This window comes from Dermacentor andersoni, chromosome 1 (genome assembly GCF_023375885.2).
Source record: "Dermacentor andersoni chromosome 1, qqDerAnde1_hic_scaffold, whole genome shotgun sequence".
NCBI lineage: Eukaryota > Metazoa > Arthropoda > Arachnida > Ixodida > Ixodidae > Dermacentor > Dermacentor andersoni.
Genome location: NC_092814.1, coordinates 373,040,536 through 373,060,365, shown reverse-complemented (window position 1 = coordinate 373,060,365; position 19,830 = coordinate 373,040,536). Strand labels below are relative to the sequence as shown.

Genomic DNA, 19,830 nt, shown 5'->3' with positions numbered 1-19,830 from the left:
CGCAGGACAATGATTAGTAGTACGCAAAATTATACATGACCAACAAGTTTGGGGAGTCTGAGCCAACAATGAGCCTCCTTTAAGAGGACCAAAACGTCTGGCTTTACAAGTACAAATTGGAGTAAATTTTAAATGTTTACACTACAGTCGCCACAGTGGCACAAATGCTGCTTTGAAAATCGATATAAAATTAAACTTCACGCCCTCAGTCAGGCCACAATTATATTTACACATGCTGCCTCAAACTACCCAGTCATATTCTAGTAGCGGAAGGCAAACAATATTATACAACTATTCAGTATTAGCTGTTTTGTTACACTACACGCGTAGAGGGGAGAAAGAGAGCTCTGTCTACATGGACAGGAGAGTGCGTATCATTCGACAGGTGATTTCTCGCACCTTATACTGGAATTCATGCATCTGCGGCAAATACAACGTCGTGTTCAGAATGCTTTTGTTCAAAGCAGAAAGTCTCCGCATTCGATGATTGCGCACAGATATTTGGCAATAAAGCTCCAAGAAACATGAAGGTAGTTTCACAAAGTTATATTTCTCTAACCTCTACGATTTAAACTGTGCCCTGTAAAATGTTATTAGTGATTTGCCGTTCTCGAGAAAATAACTGTGCCCTGTAAAATGTTATTAGTGATTTGCCGTTTTCGAGAAAATATGACCAAGGTTACGTTGCATATTGTACCGTGTAACGAGCCTTATGTAATGCTAAACAAGTCACTGCTGATGGCTGAAACGTTGAGAAAGCGACAAAAATCTAGTGATTTACATGACACAAGGACCACAGAAAGCGCTGACTAATTATGGAAATCCAACAAGTAAGCAAAACAACGTTGACTAAGTCCACTGGATTCTAGTGGGAAGAGAATTCGAACAGCTGGTGTGGTTTACACATGATATTGTCGTGGCGTAAAAACGATCCTCAACCCATTCTCAGGTCGCAGTACCAGTTCGCATTTCATTATCAGTTGATCACGATGATCCAACGCTTTCAAATAGAAGCGTCGAAGAACTGTGGCGACGATTATCTTCAGTTCCATGGATGCGTATCTTTGTCCTGTAATAGAGATGCAGCAATTAATTAAAAATTTGCTGTAAAAAAGCAGTTGACACAAGAGCGCAATAATATTTTCATGGCGTTGTAGCAGCAGAAACCAGATATATTTCATGCGGCATTTATGTTTGTGCCGTAGCTACCGTAAGTGCGTTGTCAGATATTCATATCTACGAAGTAAAAGAAGCAAGGATAATAACTTCTGGTTACATTTGCGTAATTTGAATAGGTTTTGTAATGTCATAAGCCAAACCACCGATTGTTTGTGCGCGAAATAAGCATTATGCGTTTTATTGCGATAGCAATTATGTGGACACTCCAAGCGCATTTCAGACGTCACCATCAACGTGAGGTTCCATACGGAGTCCAAGGGTGATAACACTATCGCCACGCGCCCTACGCTGTATGTGCGAGTGAAGGCGTGCGAGGGGAGCCGACGATCGCGGGGCAATCTCGCCCGCGCGACAGAGACAACAACAGGCAGCAAGCGCGCTGTCTCCAGGGTTGCCAGATGGTCCCAACAAAATATAGCCAAATGGTCTAAAAATGTAGCCCAAAAATAGGAAGACCCATATTTCTTTAGAGCCAAAAGTATCCAAAAACATAGCCAAAACGTTTGATGATATTCTGCAGGTGTCTTATAGATGGTGCAGATGGTGTCGAAATCTCACCGAGTATTTTTCCGGCTCTAGAATTACTCCCGCCGCATGCAACCAGCACAACACCGGCCCCAAGATCAGCGTAAGGAATCCCACAGTGAGAGCTGCCACTCAGACGTGGATTGAGACACCACTTATTGCTACAATGAACCAAAGAATTTCTTTTCCGATTTACTCATGACATTATTGGTATTTACTGAGCCACGTTCTGAGTTAAGTTTAGGTAACGCTTCACTTTAACCGAGGCATTTTTCTAAGAGAGTCGGGAAAAATATTTCCAAATCTAACCTCGAAGATAAGGCTCGGCTGGTCATGATCGAGTGCCCGCTCGAGGTATTAAAATAGGGATGCCTTTCCGATAGGCTTGATTTATAAAATAAACATGTTATTTCTGTCCCGCTCTCTCTCTTTCTCCCTGCATTTACTCGAAAGCAGCTCGACGATTAGTTAGCAAATGCTGCCGCTTGGAGGCACACTGGACTCTGGAGAAAACTTGAAGCCTTCTCGCATTTTCCTCTTGCGAAGTAGCCGCAGTTGTGACCTCAGTTCGCCTTTAAGTGGGAACAAACAGAACGACCGTCTGGCTCATAACAGAAGAGGTGAATTAAAGTTGATAGCTTTAACTATCACCTGCATTACGGCGCTGGTAATAATCCAGGTGGTATTAGTGTCGAAAACAGTTGAACTGCGCAATATTTAGAGAGGGATTCGCTGGCAAGATTAGTGCATTATGAAAACGTGTACTTAAGTTTCTTTGAACGCAGGCACGAATGCGTGTGTTGTCTAATTTTCTAGGGGGGCTGTGTACCTTAGTTTATGTGCGACTTAAAAAAATTTAAGAAATGTACTTCCACTAGGGTACACAAAGTCTATTTTATAGGTCGTGTACGTCTGTCATGAAGCTGAGCACAGCGTAAACACATTTGTCTAACAAATTCAAGCACTATAGATGAGAATAGGAAGTCAGTAGAACCCTATTGACTATGACTATGACTATTATGTCCATAGTAGAACTATGGACGTAATAGTACCACAAAAACCTATAATGCATATCGAACGTAGCTTTCTTTTTTTATCACAGCTCGAAAATACGCGTGAGCAAAGTAGAATGTAATGAATTGCAAGACAAACAAAGGACTATCCCAAAGGCTATAAAGAACGTGCCAATAAATATTTAGCCTTAATAGTAATTACTCGTACGCACATATTGTAAAGGGGAAAAATTGTCGCAGGAGTACGGTATGAAAATCGACAAGCTATCTTCCTGACCTTGACAAGGCAATCACTCACCGACCTTTGGTGAGCAATTGTCTTGCTGTCTTCACTGTGGACAAACATCCCTTTCATATATTTACAGAGCTTATCACTGTAATAATATGCAACATTCAGAAAGTACCATTCACGTAAGCTGCTTTCACGTAATACAAAGCTGCTTGACTAAATAAAGAACTAAAAAAAACATTGCGTATGGTCTCAGTTGGTACTTTTCACACTGCGACTTTACGCAAATGGACTAAATATACGATATAGCCCCATTTTAGTTAACTCCCACTGCCACTTGGACCATATAGAGCTGCAGAGATTAAACGCGACAGAATATGTTTATCTGGGTGAAAATCTTTGCAGCAGTCCCCACTCTTTGTAGGACCAGACTTAACGCAGTGTCTCATTCGACATGCGGTTTGTCAGATCATTCTTTGTCAGTGAAACCTGGCTAAACAACACGCTTTCGACAGCTGCGTACAAAAGAGGCAGTGATAGTAGGGCAAGTTTGACAAGCTCAGACAGCAGGGGGAACTTTCTATTTCCGGCACTGCTTTTTGCATTCCTGGTCCTAGCCCACAACTTGGTGATGCTCGGTGATACTAGAGCAGAATATTTTGTTTTGATCGACAGTCGAGACTACTGCGCTTCGCTGAGCATGTACAGGGCCCGCTACACTTGCGTAGAGCGCGCGAACGGCGGCCGCCGGGGCGCTCCGCAGTCAGCCAGCGTAGAACCCCTTGAAAAAAATTAAAGTAGCGCCAACTGCACCCCTTTGCCTCTGCCTCCCAGGAGCTGCAGCAGCGCCACAAGGAAACTGCGGACGCGAGGGCCACGAGTACGGCCGGGCTCGACTGGCACGCGCTCGCTAGCGCGGGAGCTGCGTCTTCGGCGTTCTTTTTTAGGGGTTTTATGTCGTGCATCTAAACACAGTGGGAGCACTTCTGTAAAGTGACTGTCTGAATACCGCGTATTCTTACACTTTCAGACACGACATAAATCACGCCACTTGCGCCTACATGCATTCCATTGTCGTACTGAACTTTACCTTTTCGCATTTTCCGTGTCTCGAACGTCTCCCACTACAGCGCTCCCACCCGCACCGCCCCATGGTTTTCCCTAGCGGGATAATTGCACAAGCCGATCTTTCCGGCCGAGGGCCTTCCTCGATGGGCGTCGCACCTCGACTAACTTATTTGCAATCGACAAAACGCCCAAAGGAGAAGGTGCTTGCACAATGACACGAGTGGCGCTACTTTAGTTTTCTTGCATGGGCTTTAAACCAGCGACGACTAACGGTAGTGGCTGGGCCCGAGATTAAATGCGTTGGCCGCTGCGCGCCCAGACACTTCTTATCTCGAACCCAACAGCTACCATTAGACGTCGCTGGATGCCTCCGTGGCCCCCCGGCGGCCGCCGTTCCCGCGCTCTACACAAGTGTGACGCGCACTGCACATAAAGACTCGAACCGTAGCGTTTCTCGTTTAAAGCGACTTGCGGATTTATTTGTAAAGTTACTCGGTAAGTAACGCAGTGATATGCGGCAAAACCAAGCAATGGACTTCGAGGAACCCTTGATAAACATTGAAGGACCACGGGTGATAATGACGCGTCACGACATGTGTACGTATACTTGAGCTGTTGTGCAAGTCCACATAACAGTATGCTGTATAGCAGCAGGCGCGGAACACATACTCGACAGCTGTTAGCCCCACTGTTTTTATTACTGAATCACGCGTGAACCGGCAGCAGATGGTGCCGAACCAAAACAAAAAGGAGACGTTAGCGCTGGAATGACGTATAAACATGGCAGCCATGACTTAACGCCATCCTCCCAGCGCAGACATTGCCTAAAACACAACCTTCGAGATTTCCTACATATCTTTGTAGCAGCAATGAGATTTGGGTTTTCCTAAACCGGCGCTCCCGAATTTTGTCAGTGCTGACGTGGTCCTCGGGACTTGGAAGTCCTTAAGACGAAGATGACCCAAATATAGCCATGTAGCCAACTGAGAATTTTCGACGCCAACCCCCGTAAAGAGGAGCCCAATTTGGCCATTCATAGCCAAATCTGGCAACCCTCGTCGTGTCCGGTCGTGCGCGAGGCACCCAACGTTGTGAGGCACGGAGAGGAGGGCAGGGAGGGGGGGGGGGGGGAGGGCGGCGTTCTACTCCGGCTGCGAATGCGCAGGTGGCGGCTGCAGACGGTCACCCGGCCTTGCCTTGAGGGCGATCTGGGTTGGGGGCAGAGTCTAGGTGCTTCGGCGGCTCGTAGCCTTGTGCGTGTTGTGTGTTCTCGGCGCTCACTTTTCGTTAAAGCTATAGACAGCACTAATGTAGATTCGCTTGCTGCGCTGCCGCGTTTTCTAACGCCAGTGTTCTGACAGCGAGTTTCCGCGGTCATTGAGTCAGATGTGTTCATGTCTGCTTGTATGCGCATGACACCATGCTTCTTAATTTAGTTAGTGCTCCTGTGTTTGCAAGTTTATACGGCCGATAAAACTGCTATCCTTACTTTGTACAGCTGTCCACTAATTTGCTATCGCAGTCGATGCTTCGTGTTTCGAGTGAAACTGCGACATTTTCCTTAGAACAGCAGTCACTCTGCCAGCCCCAACAAAAAAACACTACAAGGCCATTCAGGCAATATAAGACGAGGACTAAGAAGATACAAGTGCACATTCGCAATTGATGTGTTCTATGTACAAACCCCAAACTTGTGCATAACGAAACAAGGATCAAGTTGACAACACATTGTCATAATCGTGCACTGAGTAAATGCAACTGTTTTGTGTAAAGTGAAAGCAGGCTGATACTCTCATTACTAACTCTCATACTAACGATACTAACGCCTCTCACTAACTTTTCTATCGTAGAAAACCTCCGTCAGTTCACGTGCTATAGTATCCCTGCTTCCCCGTGGGATAATCGTGCTCGTCAGTTGTGTCTCACACGTGCAACATTTGTAGTGGTGCGGTAAATGCGAGCCGGTCCCGTTCCTAATTCACAAGAAGTGCTCTCGTAAACAGTCATTTATCAACCGTCTAGTCTGGCCGATGCATACCTTGACACAACTTTATTTATTTATTTATTTATTTATTTATTTATTTATTTACTTATTTCAACATAAAATGCACGAATAGTACATTTCATCAGCCCACCAGTGTATTGGGGCTTTTTGAGCGCGACTGAGCCGTGCCTTAACATGCATGACATAGCGCAGGTTTCCGTTTATGTGAATAACATGAAACAGAGAAACTAGGAACGATGGGCACAAATTTCTTTGGGGGCAATTAAAATGTAGATTTTGGTAAATGGTTTTTACACAAAACTCTGAAAGATCATTTCAAGATGCACTTTACGTGGGAGTTTTTTTTTTTGTTGTTGTTGTTGTTGTTGTTATACTGCGCAACTTATGTTGGCGCCGACGCGGAAGCACTCATTCGTGATGTGGAGCCGAAAGCAGGACCGTATCTTCAGGCCAAATTCTTTAATTAATGGACCATGCCGTGAAATGACCACCGAGTGCGTTCATTTCTTCCCGGGAAGTGTTTGGTTCACAGAAGTCTGCAAAGGGGAGCTTTCCTGAATGACAAGGCTTACCGCATTAGAAACAAGCTCAACGTCGCGAAGCATTCCATTTCGCACGACTAGTGCATGAACGCAAAGGAACTACAAGGCACACACACAGAGCTAACTTCCAGCATCTGCTTCTTTTTTTTTCCGCGATTGAAGACGATTCCAAAATGGGGAGTCCCAAATCTAATTCCATATTTTTCGCAATTGTGCCCTGAAAAAGGAGCAACGCTAAAAGCACAACCATAGCGCCGCGCGTAGTCGTCTGTTGTCGGCATCTGGAGGGGCATTCTGCAAGTGTGCACCTAGTGGACATGTCCACTTCGTCTGCTACTAAAGTGCTGATTGGCTGGGGGCGCCTGTCTCCTTCTGACGCATACCGTAGCCCAGCCAATGAGAACTTCAGCAGCAGACGAAATGAACATGTCCACTAGAAGGACACTTGCAGAATACCCCCGCTCCCCCTGATGTGCAGGTTAAGGCGTGGGTTAACCAGTATTCGCTTCATGCGCGCATTCTGGCTAGATCACGCTCTTTCGCTATAAAATATGCAAAAGTATTCTGGAAATTTCGGACACGTGCAGGCGCGCCTTGTGCCAAACAATAACATTGTAACAGTTGTTAGCCGCTGAAGAAAGGTCACCGGAAAAAATAAAAAGCATCCCAGTAAAGGCGCCTTAAATATTACCTCAAATGGTCGAAGGGGCCCCCACGACTGCTCTGGGGAATCGACATACCAAAAATTGGAGAGCTGAACACTGTTCCCAATACTGGTATACAATAAACCAATATTTCGCGTGCCAATGTAGCCGTGCTGTTTTTTGGCCGCTTCCACCATAGGCGCCAAGTCTGAGCCCATATTTAATGTGACTGTAAGTATGTCAGTATTGTCCCAATATGTATGTATTGCCAAGTCTGAGCCCATAGTTAATGTGACTGTACGTATGCCAGTATTGTCCCAATATCTATGTATTTTCTTCTGTAGGTCTTAATACTAGACATTCAAATATTCCGCAGGGCACTCCTCACAATACTTCAACACTTTTCGTTCTAACGCGCTGCTCCACCAGGGACAAAGGTACTGAAAAAAATATTCAATGTTTTCACCAAAGCAGCTATTTTTATTCCTGATAAGGCCAGGAAACCAAGCCTAGTGCCGCCAACACTCAGAAATCTCATGGGGAGCGCGTACAAGGTCCTCGCTCACGTTGTCTCATGTACCGTAGCCCTGAGGCGCTTCTTCAAAAAATAAATTAAGGGGTTTCACGTCCCACACCCCGATCTGATTATGAGGCACGCCGTAGCGGGCGACTCCGGATTAGTTGTTACCACTTTGGGTCCTTCAACGTGCACCTAAATCTAAGCACTCGGGCGTTTTGGCATTTCGCCTCCATCTAAACGCGGCCGCCGCGGCCGGGATTTCATCCCACGACCTCGTGCTCAGCAGCGCAATACCAAAGTCACTTAAGCAACCACGGCGGGTAAGAGGCGCTGCTTGTATAATGCAGAAAGATCGGTTGTAAAGGCAGAAGGGCATGGTTGCATGGTCACATGGGTTTAAGCTCACGAGCTCAACTTCCGCCAAGATAACCTGTCCACTTGCTCTATAAGAAGCGTACAGCACTATCAAGAGGCCGCCTTTTTGTAACTGCACCAAATAAATATATTAAACCCATATAAATCTTGGTAACATCATTGCACTATTCGAGTGTTAAATTGGTAACCTCCACATACGGAGAAAGTTGATGTGTTGTTTGCGTAATAAACGAAGCTACAGTAACTAACTTTTTAATAATTGATTGAGTTTGGCGCTAGTCCTCGAGATTGTCTAGCTGAGCGAAGGAATTTTTATTAAACATGCGTCTGTAAGAGCGACACCAACAAACATTTTGCAAATAAATCCGTTGAAAGCGCAACTAATGCAAAAAAAAAACATCTGCAACGTCGTCCTGGCCTCGCCCAGCCTTTTTTGATATCGCCATCAAAGACATGCCTCCGTGAGCATGTTCCTTGCAGTCAGTCCAATTCACATTGTTTTGAATGCAAGCACTTTTCAGCTTTAATGTCGATATAGCATCGAATGCGTGTACGGCCGAAAGCTTGCTTGGTTGCAGAACCGATACACGACGCAATGATGTGCAGATTTAGCGCGTCGCTGGCATCAAGGCAATGCGCTGCCGCCGAGGGAAGGAAGATAACTAAGGTGAACAGCTACGCAGCGCCGATGGTGACTGTGCCATCGTGAAGAAATCTGAGGCCGCGATCTGGGCGCTTCAGGTGTTCTTTTTAAAGCGAAGCTGTCTATGGCTAGGATACAGGATTTTATGGCGTCCGTTTGGAAGAACACCTTAAAAAGTGGGAATGAAAGGGCCAACACAACAGCAAACCCATATCCCCGCTCGCGTCGGATCTTGGTTTAACGGCCACCTGAGTCTAAAACGGCGCTCCGTCGCAGCTCTCTCTCTGTGAATGTATGACTTAGTGCGCGACGTAGTGTGTGCCTTATAAGGTGACCAAGGAGAATTCTCAATACCATTTCGCTCCACCGTTGCTAGGGGACGCGCGACCCGTACGCCTGAACAGCAGCGTATCTACGAGGAGCGATAGCGAGAGCAGCGGCGGGAGAGCGATCGTCGACGCCGCGTCAACCTGGCGGCCTAACAAGGGCGTGCCCGCGATGTGGTGGTAAAGTCGCGATCAATTTGAAGGTGATCGGTCGAGCGACGACCAAAACTAGGAGCAGCGCCACGTTACGTCATCACCGACGGTCTAGAGGGAAACATGAGATAGCTCCCCTCTCTCTCTTTTGGTGTTCCCTGAAAAGCTGTCACTCCCGTCACCGTTCACGGCAGAGCCTGCGAATTTATTTCGATTGCGTTATGAGCTTTTGCTCAGAGGAGTCATTGTTAGCCAAGATATGCATTAGGAAGCGACGCACACAGATCATTGCCATGAATGGGAAAAAAAAAACACAAGAATGTGGCGAGTTGGTCTTGGGGGTGATGGGTGCCGCCTGGACGAGCATAATAGGGGAAGAAGGCAGCGCAATTTTTATCTTCGCAGTTCCGAAATCGGCCGCTATGTTGCTTGGAAGGCCCGCCGGTCGATGCTCGCGCGATCACCTCCAAATTGATCGCGACTGTACGTCAGGGACGAGCAAGAGCTGACGACGCACATCGCGACGGCCGGAATGCCGCAAAGAAACGCCGACGCCACGAGGGCACGGTGCTGGTATTCGACGGCGCCTGAGCATGGTTGCACAGACGCTTTCTCGATCCCGACTTCGTATAAACTGCCGAGTATGTGGCCGCCCATGGTTCGATAACGAGCTCTCGAAAATCAACGCCATACAGTCGAAAGAGCGACGGCAGTAGGCGCTGGATGTGCTCACGCGGTGCGATATGTTGAGAACATTACGTGTACAACGCCGATCGGATCAGCTTCGCTCGTCATCCACCTTCAGAAAGTGGAATGGCTCATTCTTATTTTTTTTTTTTGCGGGGTTTCGCTTTCAGAAAAAGATAATGCTTTAACTGCAGCAGCATTTGTTGTTCTCTCGTGGGTTTAAAGATGGGTCGAAATAAACTCTGTATACTATTTGTCTCCGAGAGTAGGTGTGAGGAAGGAAATGCACACAAACACACCCTCACACGCACAGATACGCATCCACGCACACACATGCTCTCTCTCGCTCTCCCTCGCATGCTTGCACCCTCTCTCTCTCTCTCTCTCTCTCGCGCGCGCACGCACGCACACACACACACACACACACACACACACACAAAATACGCACCCACATCTATCCATGCGCACAAAAACACGCACACTTTTGTTCGCACGCATGTACACTGAAACAAGAAACCACACGTTCGCACACGTACACATTCACACGCGCCCACGCATGCATCATAAGCACGCACACATGCACTAACACGCGCACGCACACGCAAATACACGCATGCACAGGAGCCACAAATGCTTACATACGCATACAGGCACTCATGCGCATGCAACTGCGTAGGCGCACGCACACATACACGCGCGTACACGTGCATACAAGCATGCACACGGACGCTCAAGACGTGCACACGCGTAATCACTCTCCCTCCGTCCCGGCTGATCCTCCAAAAACTTGCCTGTGCAAACTTACTGCATAACACTCCCTCTAGCATTAACGTTCCAACGACCGCTGTAATAAAGCGCTTTACGGTTTGAATTTGGCACCTTTTCAAATCAATGTCGCCTCTGCCGGGAGGGTGCAAAACGATTTCCTCCTGTCGTATGATTTCACCGCACATCTCTGACCTGTTTTAACTCCTTTAACGCACCACCAATGTTCCGACTAAATGCCATAAATGCATATGTTGTTAGAAGGGAATACTCTTGGTATTCCCTTCAGTCAGATGAAATTTATTAATCCTCGGCCGATATTTAGCTTTTTTTTTTATTTTGCCCATTCAGTTATGTTTGTGCATTGCCGTGAAGTTGCGAAGGGGAATGTCCAGAATTCCTGGGCATGTGTCTCAAGCAATGAAGTCTCTCCTTCGTCAATGCAACATTATACATCGCCGCACCACCGCCTATCATCCCCAGGCAAATGACCTGGCAGAACTGTGAAACCATACTCTCGGCGACAAGCTGTCCATGTATGTCGCCTCGGATCATTGCAACTGGGACCTTGTTCTACCGTTCGTAACATACGCATGCAACACCGCCAAACAAGCCACATCCGGGTTCTCTCTGCGTTTATCCTTCTTTGCGGCCGTGAACCTTCCTGTACTATCGACCCACTTTTTCGATATCATCCAGATGTTTCGGAGTGCACTCCGGTTTTCAGTACCGCTAAGCATGCCGAGAAATGTCAGCTGCTCGCCCGCTCGCTCTCTACAGCAGACCAATCTCGCGAGAAGTTTCAACGGGACGACGGCCGACCTGCTCCTACTTTCCTGGCTGAATCCCTCGTATGGCTTTGGATCCCACCTACGAGTCTTGGCCTCTCTTTCAAACTACTTCCAAAATATTATGGTCTCTATCGCGCCATTGCCCAAACCTCGCCCTTCAACTACATCATCGAGCCACTGACGCACCCAAGTGACCACCGACGCCGGGGACGTGAAATTGTTCGCGTAGACAGGCTCAAGCCTTATTATGAGTCCATCGTTTCGTCGTTTCCGTAGGTCGCCAGGACGCCTCCTTTTTCAGCACGGGGAGATTCTAAGGAAGAACAACCGCACTAGAAAGTTGTGTCTCGCAGCCAGAGGAAGATCAGCACGCTAGAAAGCGCCGTCACCCTCCTGAGCCACGTGGCCAGTTCGCCCGTGTAGCTGAGCTATCGTTGCTGCCGCTGTGTTTCTGGCTAGGCTCGACGACTCCAATAAACCTCGTCAGATACTTTACTTATGAAACGATCCAGTTCATGAGTGGTTTCAATAGCACCGATGATCTCGGCGGCGTCATTTCGTTTGTCTCGCGGTTCGTCTCGCGGTTTCCCTAGGCGCGGTGAGCGAATGGCGAGATGGAGCATTGTTGAGGGCTTGAAACATTTTCAGCACTTTAGCAAAATGGTACAATCGAAGCCGAACCCGTTGCAAGCACGATGAAGCTGAGACAATCTTCGACATTTCTATACTAGTGGACAAACATCATCGTTCATCACAATGGCTGCGACGTGAGGAAGCTAACATTTAGGCAGCAGGAAGAAAACACAGAAACACCCATAATTCGAAGGCATTGTGTTATTGCACCACTCCGATCCCGAAAATCCGACACTTACCTATGCAGTTCCTAGGGCCAGCTGAGAATGGTATATAGGCATATGGATGCCTATTAGCCGCGTTTTCTCGTAAAAATCTTTCCGGCTTGAAAGCTTCCGGATCGGGAAAGACAGTCGGATCTCTGTGCAGGGCGTATATTACGATGTCGATGTCACTGTTTTCGGGGATGGTATACTCGCCTGAAAAATACGCCAAAGAGTCAATGTTAAGTATTCTCTTACGTGGAAATACGGCTTCATATTGCAAATTTATTTCATTTCAATTTCCTCAAAGAACATTGTTTCACTTCAAAATGACGAAAATGAATCACGCTGATGCCACTTGCACCAACCTGAAAACGTTCCATTGGTGTACTAAAGTTTATATGGAAATTTTTAAGAAACCCAAAAATCGAGCGCAATGTCGAAATCAGCATGACGCGAGACTCGTTTGGGTTTGCGAGGTAGCCTAAGTAGCGGATCACAAGAGCACAGCCTTGTCGACTGTCGCAGTTAGCTGCTGGTGTCCGGAGAGGACGGCAATGTGTGATGATTTTTCAATAAAGTGTGGAATAGGGCTAGTTGCTATATGACATCGTTTTGTTTAATGCGCTATAATCTTAACACAAGCGACAAGTGCCAGCGAATAACAAACAGTTGAAAGTTCCCGCACGTGTGTCAGTCTCTTTTATTTTGTCCTTTGTATAACAGTATATCTCCGTACAAGAAAGAATGCTGAATAGCGCTGTATGCGCACACAAATACACAGAAAGCCTCACAAGACGTGTGTCACATCCATTCTGGGGGGATTGCACAGCAATGAGGACGCACATAGTAGCGCTAACCCCGCAATGCCCAAGTTTTCTCTTGGGGCACCCAGTGACACGTGTGCCTATTTATATTTTCTCGAGACGTTTTTCCACCATCTGTGGTACAATGGCTCAGCACAAGCGCGCCTTTTTATCTCTGAAGCTTTTCGAGTTTTATCACTGTTCGTTGTGTATGTTGTCGGTTTACCTAACGTGATCAGATAACATGCGCGACGCGAATAGTGTTTTATATTCTTGAATGAACGCGAGAACCAGCAATTACGCTGGAATGTGCTTCGAGTCATGCTTACATACCTGACACGTTTGACCCGTGGACCCGATATTGACGATCAACGACAGTGCTCGCCGCTTTCATTGTGCTTGAGTGTTACTTTCTTTTTGGGCATAACTTCACCAAATAAGAAAATTAGTTGATTAGCTAGCAATTGTGTCACTGCCTCGTTTCTAGGCGGAATTGAATGTGTCATAACTTAAGCTACAGAAAGTGTTACAATAGAAAAAAGTGTGCCTCGTTCCCATCTGCTCTACGTCAAAATACCGGTCCCACCTACACTGTATGCCGTTCAACATCGTAGGTGACCACCATGCCTTGTGTTCGCTGAGAAATGCGAAGCACCCTTCTGGCTGTTTCGCGCGGTGGAGCCTGAGACTCCAAGGATTCGAAATCTGCAGGCTTGGAGTGGCGCCTGACACCGACAGAAACGGCGAAAGCAAGTGGGTCTATACTAATCCCCGTACAACTAAATTAGGAAGACCCACTAAGCTTCAACAAGACACTCCCTCACCAGAACAGGAATTGGCCTCCATGGTGCAGTATTCGGCCACTCCCTCCCAAATTACTCATTCAATCAACCAATGGCCCTCAGTCCCCAGCAGCTGAGGAGCACCTGACCATGGCGGCAGTCAGACCTGTAACGCAGCAGAGGGTGCTAAGAATCTCTGGACCCGGACAGGCCGCCAGTGGAAACTGACGATTGAAACGTTTAACACCCGAACCCTCTCGAGTAAAGCTAGCCTAGCAGGACTGTTTGAGGAACTATCAGGCATTCTTTGGAATATCATTGTCCTTATTAAGGTTAGAAGAACTGGTGAGGCTTATAGTGTTGGCAAATGGCCACATCCTCTGCTATAGAGGACTACCAGATCAAATGCAGTTAGGAGTGGAATTCCTAATCCATAAGGGCATAGCGGGCAACAACGACGAATTAAGCAGCATTAATGAGATCGAGCGTAGCAGCAATCGTAATAAAGCTGAGTACGAGGTATAGAATCAAGGTAGTAGAAACCTACGCTCCAACCTCCAGTCACGATGATGAAGAAATGGAACAGTTTTATGAATATGTTGAATTAGCAATGCGAAATATGCAAACTCAGTATACTGTAGTCATGGGCGACTGCAATGCAAAAGTGGGGGGGGGGGGGGAGAAGCAGGCTGGTTAACAAGCAATTGGCAACTACGGCATGGATTCTAGGAACACTGGAGCAGAGATGCTGGTAGAATCTGCGGAAAGGAATAAACTGCGAATAATAAACACCTTCTTCAGGAAGCGTTGGAACAAAAAGTGGACCTGGAAAATCCCTAATGGGGAAACAAGAATTGAAATTTCATGCTGTGCAGGATGTAGAAGCGATAGGTAGGGTAAAGTGCAGTGATTATAGGTTAGTGAGGGCTAGGATTCACCTCAATTTGATGAAAGAAAGAGTAAAATTGGTCAAGAAGAAACAGGCCAACCTAGACGCAGTTAGGGTAAAAGCAAACCAATTCAGGTTGGTACTTGCAAATATGCAGCCTTAGAAAAAAGAGATTAAGATGACATAAAGGCGATGAATGAAATCGTAACTAAGCTGGCTTCAGAAGCAGTCATTGAAGTGGGAGATAAGGCACCAAGGCAAACGGCAGGTAAGCTGGCGAAGTAACAAAGGACCTAATAAAGAAACGACAAAGAATGAAAGTGTCCAACTCAAGCAATCATATAGAATTCGAGGAACTATCAAAACTAATCAACCAGGAACATTAAGGTATATTCGAAATTATAACGTGAGAAAGACTGAGGAAGCAGTAAAAAATGGATGCAGCATGAAATCAGTGAGGGGGAAACTTGGCATCGGACAAACCAAGATGTACGCACTGAAAGATAAACATCGTAATATGACCAGCTATCTCGAAGATATATTAAAGGCGGCGGAAGAATTCTATACTAACCTGTACAGTACCCAAAGCAGCCACGACACCTCTGTTCGATGTAATAATGAACAGGTTACAAAGGATCCTCCTGTAACTAGCGAAGAAGTTAGAAGGGCCTTGCAAGACTTAAAACTGGGAAAAGCGGCAGCAGAAGATGGACAACCAGTCAATTTATTCAAAGATGGAGGAGACATAATGCTTGAAAAACTAGCTGCCCCTTATACGAACTGTCAATCAAATTCAAGGGCCCCAGAGAACTGGAAGAATGCCAACATTATGCTATTCCACAAAAAGGGAGACGTTAAAGAATTGAAAAATTATAGGCCCATTAGCTTACTTCCAGTATTATATAAAATATTCACCAAGATAATCTGTACTAGAATAAGGACAACGTTGCACTTTAGTCAACGAAGGGAACAGGCAGGTTTCAGGATGGGATACTCTATAATAGATCACGTCCATGTCATCAACCAGGTAATCGAGAAATCCAGAGTACAATCAGCCTCTCTATATAGCTTTTATAGATTACGAAAAGGCATTTGATTCAGTAGAGATACCACCAGTCATAGAGGCATTACGTAATCAAGGAGTACAGGACGCTTACGTAAATACATTGGGAAATATCTACAGAGGTTCCACAGCTACCTTAATTCTACAGAAGCAGGAAGATACCTATAGAGAAACGGGTCAGACAGAGAGACACAATCTCTCCAATGCTATTCACTCCGTCCTTGGAAGTATTCAAGCTATTAAACTGGGAAGGCTTAGGAGTAGGGTCAACGACGAATACCTCAGCAACCTTCGATTTCCAGATGACATTGTCCTGTTCAGCAATACTGGGGACGAGTTACAACAAATGATTGAGGACCTTAACGGAGAGTGTATAAGAGTGGGGTTGAATATGCAGGAGACAAAGATAATGCCGGGCTAGGGATCCAGAGTTCAGGATCGCTAGTCAGCCTCTAGAGTTTGTGAATCCAGGTCAATTACTCACAGGGGACCCTGATCATGAGAAGGAAATTTACAGAAGAAGAAAAATGGGTTGGAGCGAATTGGGCAGACATTTTCAGATCCTGAGTGGAAGATTACCATTATCGTTAAAAAGAAAGGTATACAATCAGGGCATTCTACCGGTGCTGACATATGGGGCAGAATCGTGCAGACTGACAAAGAAGCTGGAAAACAAGTTAAGGACCGCGGAAACAGCGATGGAACGAAAAATGTTAGGCATAACGTTTAAAGAAAGGAAGAGAGCGGTGTGGATCAGAGAGCAATAAGGGATGGCCGTTATTCTAACTGATATAAAGAGAAAGAAATGGAGCTGGGCTGGTCATGTAATGAGTAGGTTAGTTAATTGGTGCACCGTTAGGGTTACAGAATGGGTGCTAAGAGAAGGGAAGTGCAATCGAGGACGGCAGAAGACTAGGTGGGTTGATGAAATTAAGAAATTTTCAAGCGCTATGTGTTATCGGTTCGCGCAGGACAAGGGTAATTGAAGATCGCAGGGAAAGGCCTTCGTCCTGCAGTGGACATAAAATAGTGTGATGATTATGATGATGATGATGATGATGATAACGACGACGACAAGTCCGGACGGAAGCACTCTGATGTTGACTGTCTGTATCGCACTCTCACCGACCCGCCGGTGCAAGACGAACAAGAGGAGAGCACACTCCGGCAACCACAAGCGCAGACGACTTGACCGAACGGCATCGAGCACACCGGGAACTAAAAACCTTGTAACTTGGAAGGCAACTATGTCCCTAAGGTATGCGTTTTCGTTACAATACGGCGTCCTCCTAAAGAACTCTGGCCAGTGGTTAGTAGTTACAAAAGGAAGAAGGGCACAACAATAAGAAAAAAACCAGCAAAAAGCAGTACCAATAAATGCACCAACTAGTCCAGCGTGTTTTACTGACAAAACATTATAGAATACTTAACAAATAATACAAGAAAAAATTACTGTACAGATGGTGAACCAGCGAAGCTGAAATGTGCGGCCCTGGTGTTTATCACCGGGTTAATTCCGATGGTTTATTCAAGTCTTTGTATATTATTGGTCATGTCTGTGTTTCTTAGTGAGGTTATGCACACGTGTGGCTTGGGTTTATCACATTGTTTATTTGGAATGACACACATCGCGCTTTGCAAGATCACCATCGTGGAAAGTGCAATGAGTGGTTCATTGTGTTAATTCAGCGGGTCCATCAAAGTCTTTCTGAATTATGTTACGCATTTGTGTTTTGTAATGCGTTAATCATAGTATTTATGACTCGGTTATGCACTGTAGTTACCAAGTGACACTCCGGAGCTGCACATTTCATTTAATTAAATAGAGGGACACATTTTTGAACCTATTGGGAAGTCAGAGAGAGACTGCTGCACGCGTGCTCTGCTGCTAGAGAGAAACGACGTCACTATCGGTCTAGCCAATCGCCCACCACACCTTTGCTGCGAGATAATTATGACATCATGATCTTGTCTTAACCCCGTCCCCCTCTGTGTCCCTTCCCTGCAGTAATACGTAGATAAATGTATGTTTGAAATGCATAAGCATTTCTATGTCTACCCAACAGGAAATTTCGCCGTCCATCATGCAATACGAATGCAATGGCCCACACCCCCCTAAACAATGGCTCATACCCCTACGCTAAGGGTTTTGGGAACGGACCATGAGTGTTTTGCCTAGGCATATACAGCTTCACTGTAAAAAGAATGAACACCTTTCTGCTAGAGACCAAGACGATCATGAGGCGTACTAACAAATGAAAGTTTATTGAACATGCCGAGTAAACGCTGGTTGACAAGCAATAAATCGAAGTTACACAAAAAGCAGAAGGAAAAACTGATGTGTGTCCATACAGAGCCTAACAGAAAACGCATCCGTCTCTGAAAGTGTAACAGAGGCCATGCTGACAAGATTCGCCCAGTGTCTTTGCAACTGCAGCTTCCATAATTCTTATAGGCAGCCGATCTCCACAGAATGCTAGCTTCCTCCTCTACAAGGCACTCTCGACATCTGAGCGCGCATTGTAGAAGAAGGAGCTAGCATTCTGTGCAGATGAGCTGCCTAGAGAAATTACGGAAGCTGTAGATCTAAATATGCTGGGATAATCTTGTCAGCACGGCCTCCGTTAGAAATGGATGCATTTCCTGTCAGGAAACACATATGAATTTTTGCTTCTCCTTTTTGTGTATGTTTGGTTTATTGCATGTCAGCCAGCATTTACTCGGTATGTACATTAACTTTTGGTTGTTAGATCATCTCGGTTTTCTTGTTCGTCCTTTGTGTTCTCTGGTGCCATTTGCAGCCAGGCTATTCATTATTTTTTTAGACTGCGACAAGTCACTTTAGTGGCCCTTATGATGCTTCTGTGTACCTCACAAAATCTTTTATTTGGCCAATGTAGCAAGAATGTATAGTGTGAAGCAGTAAGAATAGGGTACGCTAACTTCTAATTAAAAGGTTTATTGTGAAAATGCAGTGATCTATAAAGGTTACCAGAAAGTAGCACAGCAATAAAAACCTGATAAAAACTAGTGCTTGATGAAGCCAAACATAAACGTGGGAAAGGGAGAAAATACATATAAATATACAAGTCCAGGGAAAGAAAATACATTGTGATCACCAAGTGTGCATGTGGCTACCTTCCAAGAAACTCATTTTTTTTCCAATTGCATGGAACTGGAAGAATGTGCTTGCATAAGCAAGCTGTCAGTCTGTCTATCGGAATAACAACAGTGTTTCTTGAAAGGTGCAGGCATGCAGGATTGGCAATTGTAATGATTTTTTTCCTCCACTTGGAATTTTTCTGTATTTTCTTTCTGTAGCATTTTCATTTATGTTTGGCTGCATCAAGCACCAATTTTTATCTATCCTTCAAATATGTCTTTCTTTTTCTGGGGAAAACACGGGGAAGGCGGGAGATAGAAATTCAAGACGATCAGCAAAACGAGAACAAGGTGAAAGCAAAAGCCAACGTTTCGACAAGTAGACCTTGAAGAAAAGCCCACTTGTCGAAACGTTGGCTCCTGCTTTCACCTTGTTCTCGTTTTGCTCATCGTCTCTTTTTTTCTGGGAAGTTGTATAACTCGCCACCTTTTTACTATGAACTTCAGTTGAAAGGTAGTCCTCATCCATTTCTAGTGTCATCCTGTTTACACCTTCATGCTATGCACCCTTGCAACGTGTGTGTGTGTGTGTGTGTGTGTGTGTGTGTGTGTGTGTGTGTGTGTGTGTGTGTGTGTGTGTGTGTGTGTGTGTGTGTGTGTGTGTGTGTGTGTGTGTGTGTGTGTGTGTGTGTGTGTGTGTGTGTGTGTGTGTGTGTGTGTGTGTGTGTGTGTGTGTGTGTGTGTGCGTGTGCGCGCGCGCGCACGCCTGGATTTGGATGTGAAATCGGGCCCTCGGGCGGAGACGTATCATTCTTCTCCTGTGCAGCCTTATGAATTCATTAACTATAGTGCAACAGAAATACGATGGACAAGAGCGAAGTGAACAC

At 45.8% G+C, this 19,830-nt stretch overlaps 1 protein-coding gene across 1 annotated transcript in view; it reads right to left on the bottom strand.

The window, feature by feature from the left end:
* Positions 1 to 632: 632 nt before the first annotated feature.
* The window catches only part of LOC126516510 (cytochrome P450 4V2-like), a 236,330-nt gene continuing 217,132 nt past the window's right edge, over positions 633 to 19,830 (bottom strand). The window contains exons 10-11 of the mRNA XM_050166640.3: positions 12,338 to 12,517; positions 633 to 1,069 (exon numbers count right to left, since the gene is read on the bottom strand). Coding sequence (XP_050022597.2) covers positions 900 to 1,069; positions 12,338 to 12,517 — 350 coding nt within the window. The 3' untranslated portion in view covers positions 633 to 899. The remainder of the gene's footprint in view (positions 1,070 to 12,337; positions 12,518 to 19,830) is intronic.